The 17,667-nt window shown below is 32.9% G+C and overlaps 1 protein-coding gene across 1 annotated transcript; it reads left to right on the top strand.

Moving 5' to 3' along the window:
* The first annotated feature begins 10,913 nt into the window (after nt 1–10,913).
* Nucleotides 10,914–17,598, top strand: LOC114368038 (deSI-like protein At4g17486). Its single transcript, XM_028325370.1, has 4 exons — nt 10,914–11,390; nt 12,985–13,246; nt 16,804–16,871; nt 17,071–17,598. Exons 1-4 carry the CDS (start codon nt 11,256–11,258, stop codon nt 17,350–17,352), a joined length of 747 nt encoding a protein of 248 aa, XP_028181171.1. The 5' UTR covers nt 10,914–11,255; the 3' UTR covers nt 17,353–17,598.
* The last annotated feature ends 69 nt before the right edge of the window (nt 17,599–17,667 follow it).

The following is a 17,667-nucleotide window of genomic DNA, read 5'->3' as shown; positions in this document are numbered from 1 at the left end:
TTTTTTAAATGGTGAATTGGAAGAGGAAATCTATATGGATATTCATGGACAAGAAGATAAAGTCTGCAAGTTAGATAAATCTTTGTATGGCCTAAAACAAGCACCTAAGCAATGGCATGAAAAGTTTGATAACTTAATAGTCTCGAATGGGTTTAAGGTGAATGAAAGTGACAAATGCATTTACTACAAATCTGTAAATAATATTTGCACTATTATATGTGTATATGTCGATGACCTTCTCATATTTGGTTCAAATATTCATGTAGTGAACAATGTGAAATCATTGTTGTGTAACAACTTTGATATGAAAGACCTCGGAGAAGCAAGTGTAATCCTTGGTATTAAGATTACTAGGTCAAAAGAGGGAATTTCTCTGGATCAATCTCACTACATTGAGAAGATCTTAAAGAAATATGATTACTTTGACTGTAAACCTGCTAGTACACCATATGATCCAAGTGTAAAACTGTTTAAGAACACTGGTGAAGGTATATGACAAACTGAGTACGCAAGTATCATTGGCAGCCTTAGGTATGCCACTGATTGTACTAGACCCGACATAGCCTATGTTGTGGGATTATTATGCAGGTTTACCAGTAGACCTAGTATGGAGCACTGACACGCTATTGAAAGGGTAATGAGGTAGCTTAAAAGAACTATAAATCTTGGATTACATTATAAAAGGTTTCCTGCTGTACTTGAAGGATACAACGATGCAGATTGGAACACTCTTTCAGATGATTCCAAAGCAACCAACGGCTATATATTTAGCATGGCTGGTGGAGTTATTTCTTGGAAGTCAAAGAAACAAACTATCTTAGCTCAGTCCACTATGGAATCTGAGATGATAGCACTAGCAACTGCTAGTGAGGAAGCAAGTTGGCTAAGAAGCTTACTTGCAGAGATTCCTTTATGGAAAAGACCGATACCAGCTGTGTTGATCCATTGTGATAGTACCGCGACTATTGCAAAAATTGAGAACCGTTATTACAATGGTAAGAAACGACAGATATGTCGTAAGCACAACACTGTTAGAGAATTACTCTCAACAGGAGCTGTTAGAGTGGATCACGTACGCACTGATGATAATTTAGCAGATCCTTTGACGAAAGGATTAGCTAGAGAGAAAGTCCATAACACTTCTAAAAGAATGGGACTATTGCCCTTACTGCGATGATCATTCATGATGGTAACCCGACCTATATGACTGGAGATCCCAAGAACTAGGTTCAATGGGTAATAACAAGTTATGAAGTGATATGAGATGAACATGCTGTTATAAGTGAAAGCAGCATGATTCCTGAAGTAACAAGAGGATGAGTTATGGAAAAAATTCATAATTCTTAATGAGATCTATGCTCTACATTGAGTGGAGTACCTAGGCTACAGGAGTACTCTTGATAGACTCACCTATGTGAATGTTGAAGTGGGGGCCGCTTCATATGAAATTTTGGGCAAAAATTTCTAGAGCGTTCACTATACCGGGATAGACGTGCATGACCTTTAACGCACAGGCTTTATAGAATACACCTATGAAAAGGTTGTGTGTGGTTTGATGTCGGAGATAGAGTTCAAGACTTCGAGTCACTCTAATAAAATCTGAATCTTACTCACTATGCAAAGGTTCAAGTTGTATGACACCTTTGTTTATGCACAATTTTATGAAATCCTCGAAAATCTTCTTTTCAAATTTCAAGTGGGGGATTGTTAGAACAAGTGAAAGTTTGAAAAAAAAGAAAGGAAAAAAAAGAAAAAAAAAGCTTCAAGTCCCACATCTCTCAGGATAAACACTTGAATAGTGTTTCACTCCCTATATATAGAGAGCTCATTTCTTCTTTTTTCCTTGCCCCAGTTGAGAAGCATTTCCTCAACTTTTCTTTCTCCCTCCCATATTTCAGCCGATGCATTTCCAGCAAACTTTTCCCTCTTTCTTTCTGTCGCTCTAAAATTATCGGTTGCCTTTAAGAGTGACTTTGTAAGTCATATTTTTCGGTTGCCTTTAAGAGTGACTTTGTAAGTCATATTTTTCGGTTGCCTTTAAGAGTGACTTTTAAAGTCACATTTCTCGGTTGCCTTTTAGAGTGACTTTTCAAGTCATACAAGAGGGTGTAATTCTAGAAAAGGTTCCCTCAGTGCAGTGGGAATCTTATACAGTGATCTTGGCTGTTTTATCCTGGGGACGTCGTGGTTGATAGTCTGCTTGCACAATTTTTGGCAGTGCCACGAAACGTCTTAAAGAAAGCAACATTGTCTCATCGGAATATGGTTTCACTTATTGCTAAAATAGATCAACCATAACATATTGCCAGAGAAAAAAATTGAGAATTTCTCTGCCTAGTGGTGTTAAGTACAATTATTTATAAGATGTCACACTAGTTGAACTTAGTAAAATCTTCAGCATTGATAATGAACAACTCAAAATTATTTAGCCTTTAACCCAACAAGATTCCATGAACATAGCAAATTCTGACTTTGCGAAAAACATACCTTTTAATTTCTTGGATTAATTGCAGTAAATGAGTAAAATCATATGCATATAAACTTATATGTTGTTATAATTTATATGGGTTTGGATTTGATTGACAATATGCTGTTATAGTTTCCTCCTTTCCTTCCTGGTACCTAAAACCTTAATTAAATATACTACTTAGACTTTATTACTTTTCTACCTATTTGGGTCACTCTTATTTTAGGACTCTAAATAATTATTCTATAACATTGCCTCCATTAATTAATCTCCCTGTTGCCCTTCCTAAATATGCATGTTTGATCAGAGGTCTCTATCAATCCTCCCATAATACTTTTCTATTAATCCTCCGACAACTTCATTCAAAAGGTTATTACAAAAAAAATTTCTAATATCTTAAAATATAAAAACATTTAATATTTAATATTTTATTCAACAAGTAAACAGATTAGTAGAAGGATGCATAGCAGAATTATAAATTATTCTTTACAAACTAAATTCTCCAACATAAGTACACATCTTTATTTAGCAATGAGCACTAAGATTCAACAAAGCAGGGAGATAATAATGTTTTTGGACTGACTGTTAGTTAACGAACAATTGCCATAGTGTAAGAAAAACAAAAATAATTCACAGTTTGAAAGAATAGACAGATAAAGCCAAATCACAAATCCCTTTCAAATATAAGATATATTCATTCTAGCCTTAGTTCAACCACTGGAAACTATTCTCTTAATCATTCATAACTCCACTACAGAGAATACAGGCAAGTGTATCTATCCCTGCTAATATACCTGTTCCCCAAAGCATAAGCAAGGGAGCCTTGCCTCAAGCAAGAACAAAAGTGAAACTGCCATTAACAAACACATTCAATTAAATAAAGATTAAAGGGACTAAAAAAGACCGACAATATGTCAAAAATAGAGTTTCTGGAAACATACTTAATAAACAAGCCACTTACAATAAAGCAACCTATAATTTGCTGTAAGAAAAGAGTATTTAGGACAAGGAGAAAGGTAAGCATAAAATAGAGACAAAAACTGAATAATATTCTGTAAAATTCTCTACATAAAGAATTAAACATGGATATCATTTAGACACTTATGATATCAATTCGGTCCATTGGAGAGTTTTGAAGAAAGGACTTCACTAATGTGTTTAGTTTCTCTTCAGATGTGTTTGAAAAATAACGCTTGTTGATTTTCAATGACTCCAATCTAACAAAGCTCGGAGGTTGAGGTCCAGTTGAGATGAGATCAGAGAGTTCCTACACAATTAGTGTGAATTGGAGACATTTAATAGTCAAATATTTTGACATGTGTACACAAACATGTTATAAACATTAAAGAAGAATAGAAGCGAAAATGTACTAAAACAACTTACATATAGCATTTTTCGTAGGGCACCCAGACAAAATTGCAGTATCTTTACATTGGCCACTACTTGCAGCCATTCCATGATCATTAAACTTTTCCCATGTTTACTTGGACCCAACCTCACATCAATATTCACTTCTTCAAGTAAAGAAAGATTCAATTCAGAGAAGAGTTGGTGACTAATAACACCCCTGATAGTAAAAAAATAAACTGAGATTTGGAGTGGAAAACACAATCTGGTAAAGTTGTCTTCCTCTTCCAGATATTGTCAAACTTGAAAGGGTGGAATTAGATATGCAAAGGACTTGCGCATCATTATACAAAGAACAATCTTCAAGGACCAAAGTATTCAACACATGGCAGTTTGAAAAGGGCTCAGTTGAGTGATCGTCACTTGCAGTAAATTTGACACATTCAAGATGCAAGCTTTTTAACACAGGCAAGTGCAGAGATTTCGGAAGTATTGCGAGGGAAGGGTTTACGCCATGGCAAAGCTTAAGAGAAGTCAAAGACTGAGAGCAAAAGATTAAAGGGAGGGACTCAAATATATCCATTTTCAAGTTCTGCACGTTATAATTAAGAGCATGTTTAAGGAGCCTGTCAAGGAGTTTGGTATCAGTTCACCTGTAAATAACCCAAGACGCAAATTTCTTAAAATTTTCTTTTTCTTCCACAAATGTCCTTGTTATTTAGGTTTCTGAACGGAGTAACCCAATTTTGATTAATCCACTCACGGGGTGTCCTTAGCAATTCTTTTGGAAACTCAGTCTCGTCTGAGTCATTGAAAGACACAAGGAACCTTCAATTCCCTAAATCTTTGGTGACACGACCTTTCCACCGGCGATGATTGCAGAACGCTTCCACCCTGTTGCCGGACTTGAATTTCCGATCGATCTCCGGCGGGGAAGTGGCCGGGGCCGGTGAAGATTGGCAAGTGCTCTCTCGGAAAAGTTGTGGTAATGCAATAAGAATCTGTTGGAGTCTATGCGGGCTTCCACTGCAGAGCGCGGTTCGAACACCGCGTATTTGATCACCATCAGTTCTTGCTCTAGGGTTTCACGGTGTGTATGTGTATTGTATAATGTTTTTGTGAACCAGAAATTTAAAAACGGAAGAAAGTGAGTGAGTGGGCTAACAGAGTTTTTCCACCACCATCTTTTGTATGTTGTCAAACAATTTTTTTATTTTTTTAAAAAATCCATGCCTTAAGATTTTTAAAAATATTCTAGGAATTAATTTTTTTTTTTTTTTTGCAGACTCAATAAAAGTGAGACATACATCAAAGAAGATATTGCCGGGTTTTGTAGACGATCCGCAAAAATTAAAGTAGTGGGACCAAAGTAAATTGTAATCGACTCTTTTATACGATTTTAAGTGGTTGTAATTTTTTTTGTGTGAAAAAGACATTAATAATGAGTAGTTTGGTATTTGGTATTTACTTAATTAAGATGGTCCTTATATTGGGTGTTTGGTATTTACTTGGATTTGTTTTGTAGGTGTAAGCAATTGTGTTAAAGTGTATTGTATTTACTTCATTAAGATGGTGATTTTATTAGTAATTAAATTTTCATTTACCTAAACAAATAATCGATATCCCATTTTTTCCCTTGAAATGTCCTTTCAGAATTTGGTGTTGCCAATATATTTACCAATAATGATGATTATAAATTGAACCTGTCATAACAAATTTCATTATCTACAATATTCATGTTTGTTCATAAAATAAGCAACACATAAGTGTGTTATCCAAAATAAACAACACATTTACAGGCTTAAAAAAATGTTCATATCATATAAGATAATTACCCAAAAAATTGTCAGCCTACATAAGTGGGAGTAAGAACACTTTGACTATACCCAAAAAAGAAGATGATTATCCTTCATAAGTGATTAGAGTAAGACCACTCTAACTATACCCAAAATAAACAGACTCAAATAAGCAATTCCAAAACATAAGAGTTGCCTAAAAACTTTCTATACCATATAAACATGTTTGTACTCAAAAAAATAATTCAGCATAATGTTATCATAAAATGTAGCACATGATTTTCCACATCAGTTGATCATTGGTTTCTTTTTTGGCTTGGCTCTTGGCTTCTTTCTCTTTTTTTGGATTGGTTGATGTTGAAGTAGGAGGCTGTGAATTTACTTGCACTCCTTATGTACACAAAAATAACCAATCAATATAAAAAAAAAAACATGCCTTAACCAAAAATTGGTTTTAAAGTACATTTTAATTGATTTTAAGTTGCCTCAGATCTGGTTGTTGATTGTTGAGAAAAAGGAACTTGATTTTTCACAAGCTAAGAAGTTCCAGAGTTGCCAAGTGGTTAGGTACCAGACTGCTCAACATTGTTTTTCTAAGTGAAAAAATAAAATCATTCAGATTTAGGCAATTACTACAAACAATTCATAATATTACATCATGCTCACCTTTTTGTTGTTTTCACCAGTGCCCTTGGACATGTTCTACTATTATGTCCAAACAGATTGCAATTAGAGCACCTTAAGATGTTAGACCTTTTTCTTGGTTGATTTCCTGATGGCCCCTCAACAACACTTTCTTCTAGCCTTTCTAGGCCTTCCAGGTTGCCTTCTTAAAGAAGGTGGCTTAATATCAGGATAACCATCCATGTTATTGGGGTCAATATTAGGCATGGGATGAATCATTTCAGCATATGTAATCCTTAACTTAGCCACGGAATGTGAATCATCACAAAAAATCATCACAAACATGTTTGCAAGGAAACTCAATTATTTGCCAAATCCTACATCCATATTCTTTTGAGTTTAGGTTAACCACGAAGGTGGTGAAATCATCTATGACTTGAAATTGATCTTGACCAGCATACGTTACATTTAAAAATCTACCATCAAGGTCATGTCTAAAAATCTTCCAAAAATTTATCATCATATATATTATATAAAATACAATTATTGATTGTGTTTGTCAGCAAGCATATCAAATACTACTAAAATAGGTCTCGTCTTTTCCATCTCAACTTTACTGCATATTAATTATGTGATTAATTTTTATCCATGATTTCAATCAAAATTTAATTTTTGTTTATATATATGTTATCAACTTTTGATTGATTCACCCTGCTCCGTTAAATCAATTGATTTGTGCTCATGACTAGATTTCAATCCATGAAAGACTATTTTTTTAATATTAAAAAATTAATTCTCTTTTCATTTTTCAATTTTAATTGATTGTCTCATAAACCAATTGAATTTTAAATCCAAATCAATCAATAATTAATTCTCTTTATGAATCAATTTTAATTAATTGTCCCAAAAAACATTTTTTATTATAATATAATAATTATATAGGATATTATTATCTTAAAAAGTTCTCAAATTTAAATAACACATCTAAACTTTGAATTTTAATTATTTTAAAATTTTGAAAACTATATTATTTTACTTATTATTCCAAGTAAATAAATAAAATAAAATTATATTTTTAAAACTTAACATATGGTTAATAAAAAAAAAACCTAACATATGGCCCGTATCGTTGATTTTAATATTCTCAAATAAAACCATATGAAATTATATGATTTTTTTAAAAGAAGGAAATTATATGATTTGAGAAGTTGCTTTTTTGATTGATACATATATTAATTTAATTTCTTTAACTGAAATTGAAATAATTTAAAATGACACACTATTTATCGAAATTAATACATAATTAGAAATTAATTTTTCCTTTAAAATGACCCAATTTTCTTTATTACATCTTTCATTGTGATATAAATTGCAAAAATCAGAATGTGACTTTCTCCTACCTCTCTCCCTCAAATAATTAAAAAAAAAACGTACCAAAGAGTCTACCTCCACAAAAAAATGATTCTCCTTCTCCATCATGTGAGTATTGTTTATAGAACCTTTTTTCCCGCTAAGAATTGGCTTTAAAGAACCTTTCTCCACAACAAATCTAGTGAGTATTGTTTATGGACCATTTTTATCCCAATGAATTGACTGCAGAGACCCATTATTGATTGATCCACTGGAGGGGTGCCCTTAGCAATTCTTTTGAAAACGTTATCTCCTCTGAGTCGTTGAAAGACACAATGAACCTTCCATTTCCTAGGGTTTCGGTGACGCGGCCTTCCCACCAGCGGTCCTTGCGGAAGGCTTCTACATTGTCACCGGAGTTGAATTCATGGTGGCTCTCCGGCAAGGGGAGTGGTCGGAGGCGGTGAAGGCCGACAACTGCTTTCTCGGATAAGTTGTGGTAATGCACTAAGAATTTGTCGGAGTCGACGTGGCTGAGGATGGTGTCGGAGACCCATGAGCTCTAGGTTTTCACGGTGTGTGTTGTGACTTGGTTGGGGAACGTGAAATGCAGTACGCATCGGAGAGTGGAAACGTAACGACTTTTGGTTTTATCTAGTCTAGTTCAATAATGTAAACATCTTATCAAAAGCATAACTTATTAGTAAAATAAGTAGACAAATAATATTTAATTACATCTTATTATGTATTGTAGTAGTAAATTACGTATTAAGTATTTTTATTTTGAGTTTTCCCATAATTTTTTTTAATGTTTCTTAATATAATAAAAGTTTTGTTTTAAGTCTCAATTAAGTAATATAATATAACATTATTCTACAGTTAATATGTATTGAAATAGTGATTAAAATGATGTCATATGATCAAAGTGAGTATAAGATTTGAAATAAAAATTTTAATATATCATAGATTTAGAATAATAAAAAATTTATTCAGGATTCAAAAATAAAATCAGATATATATAAAAAAATTAAATATATTTAAACCTTAAGAGTATGCATGTTTGAATTATAGGAGAGAAATAGGATAAATAAGAGATAATTTAAAAAAGGAAAAAATAAAGTAAAAATAAAATGAAATGTTGTCATGTTTGGTTTAAGAGAAGTAGGTGAGAAATAATATTTTTGTGTCAAAGAAAATCGATTCCTTTATCTAGAAAATCAATTTTTTGTACCTAAAACATTGATTCTTTTAGATAAAAAAATATATTTTATCTAAAAACCAAAGAAAAAATATTTTTTTTAGAAAAAAAATCAGTTTTATATAAAAAAATCAATTTTTGTTGTATATAAAATTGATTTTTATGCAAAATAAAATTGATTTTGTTGTAAATGGAAAGAGAGAAATTTGTAAATTTACTCTTTCTAAAATCACACGAATCAAACTTACTCCATTTTCATGCATGTATGTAAAAACTCAATTTTGAATTTGATTTTATTATTAGATTAATATCTAAATGATGTAAAACAATTTTATACCGTCATTCAATCATAAATTTAAATTATTTTAAAATAAGAAAAATATGTTTGTACACCTCGGATGTAAAAAACTTTACTCAATGATTATCATATCATATAGTAATTCTTTAATTAAATCAAATAATAAATTATTTTTAAAAAAACAAAACAAACAAGAATCACGAAGCAATCAAAATAATTACAATTCAAAGTATTGCTTAATTACAATGCAATGAATTAAATCAAATAAGAATCTATCAATTGACTTGTTGCAATATATCATTTTTCCATGCTCTTCTCCATGTTCCTGAAAATATAAAGAAAATAATCAATTCACTGTCATTTCAATGGTAAAAAGAAGAAAAAGATAAAATCATTCCTAAGTTTTACCTCAATATGTACTCTAATGTAGTCAAACATGAACGGATGAATCCATCATAAATCACCATCTCATAAGTTTAATGATTTTTATAATAATTATTTTAAAAATTATAATAATAATATAAAATTATTTTATATTGTTATTATTGGATATGTATTAAATTCAATAAATAATGATTTTAAAGACTCAATATTTAATAAAAAAAATCGATTTAAAAAATCATAACAAAAACTTAAGTTGGCATGTTTCCAACAATCCTTGCTCCTCATTTCTTTCCATTAAAGAAATGGTGTACGTGTTTTATTAAAAATATAAATATTTTATCTATTTTAAATAATTAAAAATTCCTTTTAAAATATAGCATTAAATATTAAACTAACATTCTTTAATTGGCAACATTTGTAATAATCACTTAATGATAAGATTTAAATCATATTGTATAGTTTATACATAAAAAAAATACTACCTCCTTCAGTAAGCATCGCATGAACATTATCAAGTATATATATATATATATATATATATATATATATATATATATGTATGTATGTATACTGTATAGTTTAAAACAAATATATTATATATATTTTTAAGAGAATGTTATATATTTAAAAACAACATTGTCAACATACTGTATAGTTTATACATAGTTACTACCTCAGTAAGCCCGTGCACGGACACTAATTATTTTGATTCAAATTTGTAATAGCTAGCTTGAAATTAAAAAAATTCACAAGATGTTATATTTAAATCCTATTATTTGTAACAATCGCTAAATAATAAGATTTAAATCTAATATCTTAAACGTTTTTTCCTTATTAAATTAAAATTTCACTATAAAATTACTTAATAAATTTTAAGATTAGTTATCAAGATAAGATTTTAACATTAATTTAAAGTACAAAAATATCTACTAAAATCCTACAACTAAATTTGACCAAAATAAACCCTTATACTAGGATGATAGGACAACGGTCGTCGACGTGACAATGAGCAACAATGCGAGTACCACGATAATTTGATGCACCAGAAACCATACATCCATCAACCTTTAAGATTGGTGGTAAATTCACCATTATAACAACAACAAAAGAAACAATATTAATAACTAAGTAATAATTTATAATAAACATGTTTAACTATCCAACAAACTTTATTCAAATATAAAAAGATTCAAAATTTACAAACAGAAAAATAGAGGACTATTTTGTCATTGCAACATCGTTAGCAGCCTGTATGTGTGACCGTTAATAATGACCATGCGGAGCCCACATTTCCTAACTCCCACTTATTATCATTAGCCAAACAGGTCTCTAGTGGCAACCAGCTGTAATAAAGACAACAGCATTTCATGTAGTTTCACACCTCACAGGAGGATAAAAATGTCTTTTGATAATCCTTTTTTTCTTTTCTTTTCCGTTCTTTTCAATTCTTCTTTTATCAGCTTTGGTCTGTTACATACTCTTTCTCTCTCTGTTATGTTCCCTCCTTCTAGAATATAAATTCACGAGAGAAACACGAAAATCTTTCGATTCCGGACAGAAAAAAACTTGGGACGGTGAAATTGGAGGGTTTTCCGGGATCCCAAGGCCGAATCTTGATTCAATTTACGAAAAGAGAACACCATCCGTTGCTGAATCTTGAAGCCGAATCAAATCGTAGAGAGAGAGAGAGACACCCAGATAGGCGAATAGCGTTTAGAGAGAGAAAGGTGAAGTGGGGTTGTCTAAAGTTTGGGTCTTGTGTTTGTTGTGTGTGGTGGGTGAAAGGGAAAGATGACGGATGTGGTACTGCATATATACGATGTGACGAATAGTGGATCCGAGAAAACCAACAGCACCATTGTTCAGATCAACAAGATCTTCAAGGATGGGATTGGTCTTGGTGGCATCTTCCACAGCGCTGTGCAGGTTTTGTTCCTCCTCTAAATTTCGTAGAAATCAATGTTTCTGTTTTTTTTTTAGGATTCACACTGTTTATTGGATCTGGTTTTTCTTGTTCTTGTTTTGTGGGGCACTTGATTGGAGGAGTTTAATTGTCCAATGTGTGACTCTTCTGCTATATTTAGAATTTCATTTATTTTACCTTGGTAATTTTTAGGGTTTTGATATTTTTTTTGGGTGTTGTTTGCATGAAGCAGTGTAGGAAACAGCAAATTAACTTGGTGTCTAAGTGATTGTTAGTTATGTTAGTTATGATGGGAGTTTTGATATTGCTGGTGTCTGTGGTGCTGGTGCAGATATTAATATTCGTTCATTATTCAGCACGTATGAATTACATGTATGCTGTCGGATTGAGAAGATGGTAAATTGTATGTTAGAGATATACTAGATTCTGCTTCTAGTTGTTTCTATCTTTATTGTATAATAAAGTGGGGTACCTTGGATTATTGTGGCAGTTAAGTGTTTGAGGTGGTTTTTAGGTCCTGTGGAGTGTGTGGTTGTAACTGGCTCGCTGCTGTGGTGTGAAAAGTGATCATACTGAAATGAAGAGAGAAATTTGAGATATGGACACTGGCTAGTAGAGGTGATGTATGGTATGGCTGCAACTGTTGTGATTGGGTATATATATCTGTTTCTGGGAAAAATTAGAATGGAAATCTTTAGTATCATTTGTTGACAATGAATTCACAGGCCTATCAACACCTAGACAATTTCGGATTTTTTCTAGCTAAGTTGAATTACACTATTCTTCTCTGATTCGGTATGTGCTGTTCATTTGTTATGGCTGGCTTGATCCAGTCATGTGAAATACCAAATTGCATTGTTCTCTGTATTGCATGACCTAGAATACTCTAGAGGAATTTAGGACTTGGGAGGAGGTATGAACACATTTATTAGGCATGATTAATGCTCAAAGCAAGGGGACATGTGACAGGAGTAGTTACATATTAGGTTAATATACCTTGGAACGATGAATACTACCAGACATTTTTCTATGAACATAATTTTGTAAAATAAAACTCAAAGTTCTTTGTAGACTTTTAATCTTCTTTATTCTGAGAAGCACAATAAACTAAGAGTGGTGTGAACCTATGTTTCTGTGACTTGTACCCTTTAATCCTTAATTTGGGAATTTTGTATGGCAATTTTAACTCATTTACTTGAGATACTAAGTGTAGGAAACTATAAAAATATGACTCTTCTCATTGTTGATCTGATTATATGTTAATTTGGCATTCCCAGTCTCAGATAGCAAAAGGAACCTATCTTTTGTTTTTACTGGCTTCTACATAGTAAATATGGTGATGAAGTCTGTTTGTTTATTTATTTTTTCTCAAGGGAGGGTATCAATATTTGCATCTTCGTTGATATTGTGGTCCTGCTTAAACAGAAACTGTCACCTTCATGATATTACTTTTTTGTTGTTTATCTGGTCATATAGTATGCTTGCATCTTTTAGGTCATTTTTTTTTTTCATTTACTCACTTCTGCTTCCTTGACATATGGTAGGCCTGCTGTTTTATCTTGTGCTGACATATTTAAGATTGTTTTGCCATTACAGGTTTTTGGAGATGATGAATGGTCATTTGGGTTCTGTGAGCAAGGTACCGGGGTTTTTAGTTGCCCTTCTGGAAAGAATCCAATGTATACATATCGTGAATCCATTGTTCTAGGGAAAACAAACTTTTCTATTTTCAAGTTAAATCAAATACTGAGAGAACTCAGTAGAGAGTGGCCTGGGAGTTCATATGATCTGCTGTCCAAAAACTGCAATCACTTCTGTGATGAATTCTGTGAAAGACTTGGTGTACCAAAACTTCCAGGTAAACATGTAACTATGCTACTATGATATTGCTTTTATGATGTTCATTGTTAATGTTTTGCTCAATGATGACCTAGTGATATATAGGGATGTATCATGTAAATTCTATGGTATGTGTAAGGCCCCAGGAATTGGTTATTCCAATCTAACTCAGTCATGGGCCTTCGGTTTGTAAGTCATATATCATAAGAAATAAGAAGAAATGCAGGGGAGTGAAATGGGATATACAAGTGGAAATTAGCAAGGTTTTTAAAATCGAACCAGTGAAGATACTGATTCAAGGTTTAACAATTCAACTGTAATTGGAACGTGGTCAAACCGATTTTAATAAAATATATTTTTTTTAAATTCAGTATATACAACCTTAAGTTATAATTTAAAATATATTATTATCATCTATTTATTAAAATTATCATACATAATTTAATACATATAATATATCAAATGTTACCTTATGTACATGTATCAATGTTGTTAATGGCGGATGGCGGTTCATGGCCGAAAGCCAAAAATCTGCCATAAAAATATAGCGGATGACGTAACGGTAAATGGCAGACGTCATGGCGGACCAAAAAAATATATATATATATATACATATAAATATTAACAAAACAATATATATATATCTAGAAGAGGGCTGAACAGAAAGAAAAAAAAAAAACAGAACCAAAAATAAAAAATGGGTGTCAAACAGAAAAAAAAAAAAGCCGAACCAAATATAAAAAACGGGTGTCAAACAGAAAAAAATAACAGAACAAAGAAACAACAAAAAAAAAAAAAACAGAACCAGTCGCATACTTTCGCCGTTGCCGTCCGTTCGTCGTGTGCGTGGTGCGTCGTGCTCGCGTGTGTGGTGCAGGGTGCTCGCGTGCGGGGTGCTGCGTACCTGGTGCGTGTTGCTGCTGCTGTCGTCGTGCTGGAGACTGGAGTTCGCCGTCGCCGTCGTCAAACGTGCCGCCATCGCACTGGAGCTCGCGTGGTGCCGCTGGAGTTCACTTGTTTCTGTTTGTGCTCTCGCTCTTTGTCTCCTTTTGCATGCGAAAATCGAGTTAGGGTTGGGTCGGGTCGGCCCAATACGACGCGTTGCGAAAATTTCAAAAAAAAAAAGCTCTCTTCCGCCATAACCGCCATTCCGCAACAACCGCTATGGCTATGGCGGCCGCCATGGCGCCGCCATACAAAACCCGCAACGCCACCGCTATTTGGTGGTGTTTTTTCGAAAACCTGCGACACCATACCGCCATGGCGCCACCATAACCACTTTTTAACAACACTGACATGTATGATAAATTGTTTGCTTGTTATTTTTTCAAACTATTTAGTATTTTAAAAGAATAAATTAATTAAATTATTCTTAAAAAATAATTTATTTATGTATACTATAATAATGTCTTTGTACCTGTGGTTGCTTCATTAAAGTAAAATTCACACTCATAGAATAAGAATAGAGCCACGAGCTTTATTGTTTGGACAGTGAGCAAATTAAATTTAAATTTTACTTGGGCAGTGGGCATTTCAACGTTTTAAAGTTAAACTCTTGGTTAGCTAGAAGATAATCCTTCCACGACCTTTCATTTCAGATTGGTCTTCCCTTTCACTTTCAAGTTTCTTTTGAAGTTGGAAAATGCAAGACTGGCGGTGAAGCTGTGCTCACCTTCAGCTTTCGCTCTTGTTCTTCTTCACGAACCTTCCATCTTCAGCTCACCATTCTTACTCCTTTTCATTGCAAATTTTTGGCTCACATTCATCTCTTCACTGCAAATCTTTGTTTGGTTCACATTCTTCTTCTCTGCAAAAACTTTTGACCCTTTTTTTTTCTTAAAAAAATTGCCTTTTCACGAAACCGGTGCAAACCATACAAACCGCCAGTTTGCACTGGTTCTTCACTGGTTTGTGAACAAAGCGGTTTTAAGGAACATCCGGACGGGTTCAACCTACCTTGAGAACCTTGGAAATTAGAGATACCATATGTATCACCTTAATATGAATTAGGAAGACAGGTAGTGGAGTGACAGGAGTTAGTTCTTGTGCTTTTCTATAAGTAATGTGAGTTGGACTTAGCTCTGTGTAGGGGTGTTCGTGGGCCGGTTTTAGTCAAACTCAGGACCTAACTCAATCACATTTGATCGGTTTGGTTTGGTTCAATTTTCACAATTTTTTTTTATTTTGAAATCCAACCCAACCCATTCATGAGCAGTTTGGTTCGGTTCGGGCTCACGGGTTACCAATTTAAATTTTGATCTTTTTTTTTCTTCTTAAAATCATTTTTTATATTATGATTCATTTAAATATCCAATACAATTAACACACTATTATCAAATGTATAAAAGTAGTAAATTGATTCATTTAATATCATCAACATAATATTCTAAAATAGACTAATATAAATTAAAACAAAATATTCTTCAACGAGATTTATAATAGTATGAATCACAATTATTCCCTACAAACTAATTTCTAGCAATAAGCTTTGTTGCGACTAGATTTTCTACAATCAGACTTGTTGCAACTAGATTTGTTGAAACAAATGAACAAAATATGATCCATTAGTATTATAAACATGACAGAAAAAGTAAATATGGAAAAAATGGTGAAACAAATAACAATGTATCTAAAAGTAATACATTAAGAAGTTTCAACACTAGTATTCCCAATACTTGCAATTCCAACACTTAAGTCTTACTATTAACAATATTTAAAGTCAAACCAAACAAATCTAAAAAATTTGATCGGCTCAATTCGGTTTTGATTGGATTTATAAATCTAAACCCATAACTCAACCTGTACATGAACGGTTTTGATCGTTTTCGGTTTTGATCGGTTTGGTTCCATTTTGACCCAAATACATAAATGACTCAAACCCAAACTGTTTGGATCGGTTTTGATCAATTCGGGTTCGTGGGTGACCCGTATCCATGAACATCCCTGTGGGTATTGCAGAATTCATCTCTGTAATACATTGTTTCTGAATACAGTTTTTTCCATCTTTTACTGATTTCGGACAGCATGCTAGATTTTACCTGTGAAGTTTCTCTGTTTGAGATATTGTTTCTCCCAGTCAACTTTGATACTTATCTTTGAGGAAACCCAATTCCTGTTAGATAGTTATATGCTCATTATCATACTGTAACCCAAGTTCCATTCTATTGGCTTTCTTACTAATTTTGTATGGTAGAAGAAGAACATATCTATTTAGATCAATATGCATTTTATTTTAAGAAAAAATGTTGTTGGCTTGGATTTCAAGTGTGTCATTTGAATATAGGGAGTGGAAGTTGTAAAATGATATAGTTAAGGCAATTAGTGTTATAGGGAAGGGTGATAGAGATATGCTTATACCTGAAAAATGAACTTGGTAGTTTCAGAAGTACTTGCACTTGCACCCAATGTAATTGGGTTTTAGGGTATATAAGATAATTTCCCACTTCTTGTTTTAAATTTATATGCTAACTTGCTAAGTGAAGGAGGTTTAAGCATTGATCCATCCAACTTGTGAATTATTGCTTCTGTACATTACTTTTCTGTTTCCACTGTGTATTCTTACAACTTCCATGACAGGTTGGGTTAATAGGTTTGCCAATGCTGGTGATACTGCTATGGAAGTGGCTGGAAATACAGCATTACGGGTAAGAAACAACTTTCAAAATCCAGACTTATGGTCTTGTCTTGTGTTAACTATTTTATAGAATTATCTCACCAGTCACCACAGCCTGGCTGTTCTTGTGCTTTTGGCTTGAATGTTTAAATTACATAGTTATTAGTATTGGCATATCTTGAGAAACTCTATGTATGATTGCCCTGATGATCATACCCTGGCCATTGCAGTTCCGGCAAGCTAAAACTGAGATTGTATCAGCAAGCAAAGTAGCATACCGGTTCCTCTTAGGAGTTACCAATAATGTTACTAATAATGTTAAAAATGGTCCTGAGACCCCTAACAATTCAAACAGAGGAGGGTCCCCTAGGCTTCAAGGTTCTTGGTTGAAAAATATTATTACTAATGGTGCAAAACCGTCTACTAGTTCAGAAGCCGAGAATCAGAACGGAGTTATGCCCCTACCGCCAACACGAGAAGATGATCAAGCATTGCTACATAGCTCATCTTAGTTATGCAATGTATTGTAATTTTAAGTCAGAAAAAGTATAACGGAATTTTACATGCTATTCATGTGTATCAAATGTAAAATTTTTCGTTTGTTCAACTCAAATCTTATTGGTGCCTCGTAAGACTATGTTCTTTGAAAGGTACTTTTACTGTTTTTCTCTTTTTCCTATCTGACTTAGCAAACTATATTCACGCAGTCACAATTCCAAATTTTGATGAGTTTGAATTTATAAAGTGGATTTGATGTATTTTGATTTTAGTTAAAATATATATTTTTTATCCTCGTAAATATAAAATTGTTCGAATTTAGTTTCTGC

This window comes from Glycine soja, chromosome 9, assembly GCF_004193775.1.
Source record: "Glycine soja cultivar W05 chromosome 9, ASM419377v2, whole genome shotgun sequence".
In the NCBI taxonomy this organism is placed as follows: Eukaryota; Viridiplantae; Streptophyta; class Magnoliopsida; order Fabales; family Fabaceae; genus Glycine; species Glycine soja.
The sequence above is the reverse complement of the archived record's forward strand: the minus strand, read 5'-3'. Positions and strand labels throughout refer to the sequence as shown.

What these genes read in the sequence shown, in the direction of transcription:
- LOC114368038 (XM_028325370.1), top strand. Translation starts at nt 11,256, where the DNA reads ATGACGGATGTGGTACTGCATATATACGATGTGACGAATAGTGGATCC. An exon ending in TCTTCCACAGCGCTGTGCAG is followed by an intron (nt 11,391 to 12,984) that starts GTTTTGTTCCTC and finishes TTGCCATTACAG; the next exon opens with GTTTTTGGAGATGATGAATG. An exon ending in TGGTGTACCAAAACTTCCAG is followed by an intron (nt 13,247 to 16,803) that starts GTAAACATGTAA and finishes CTTCCATGACAG; the next exon opens with GTTGGGTTAATAGGTTTGCC.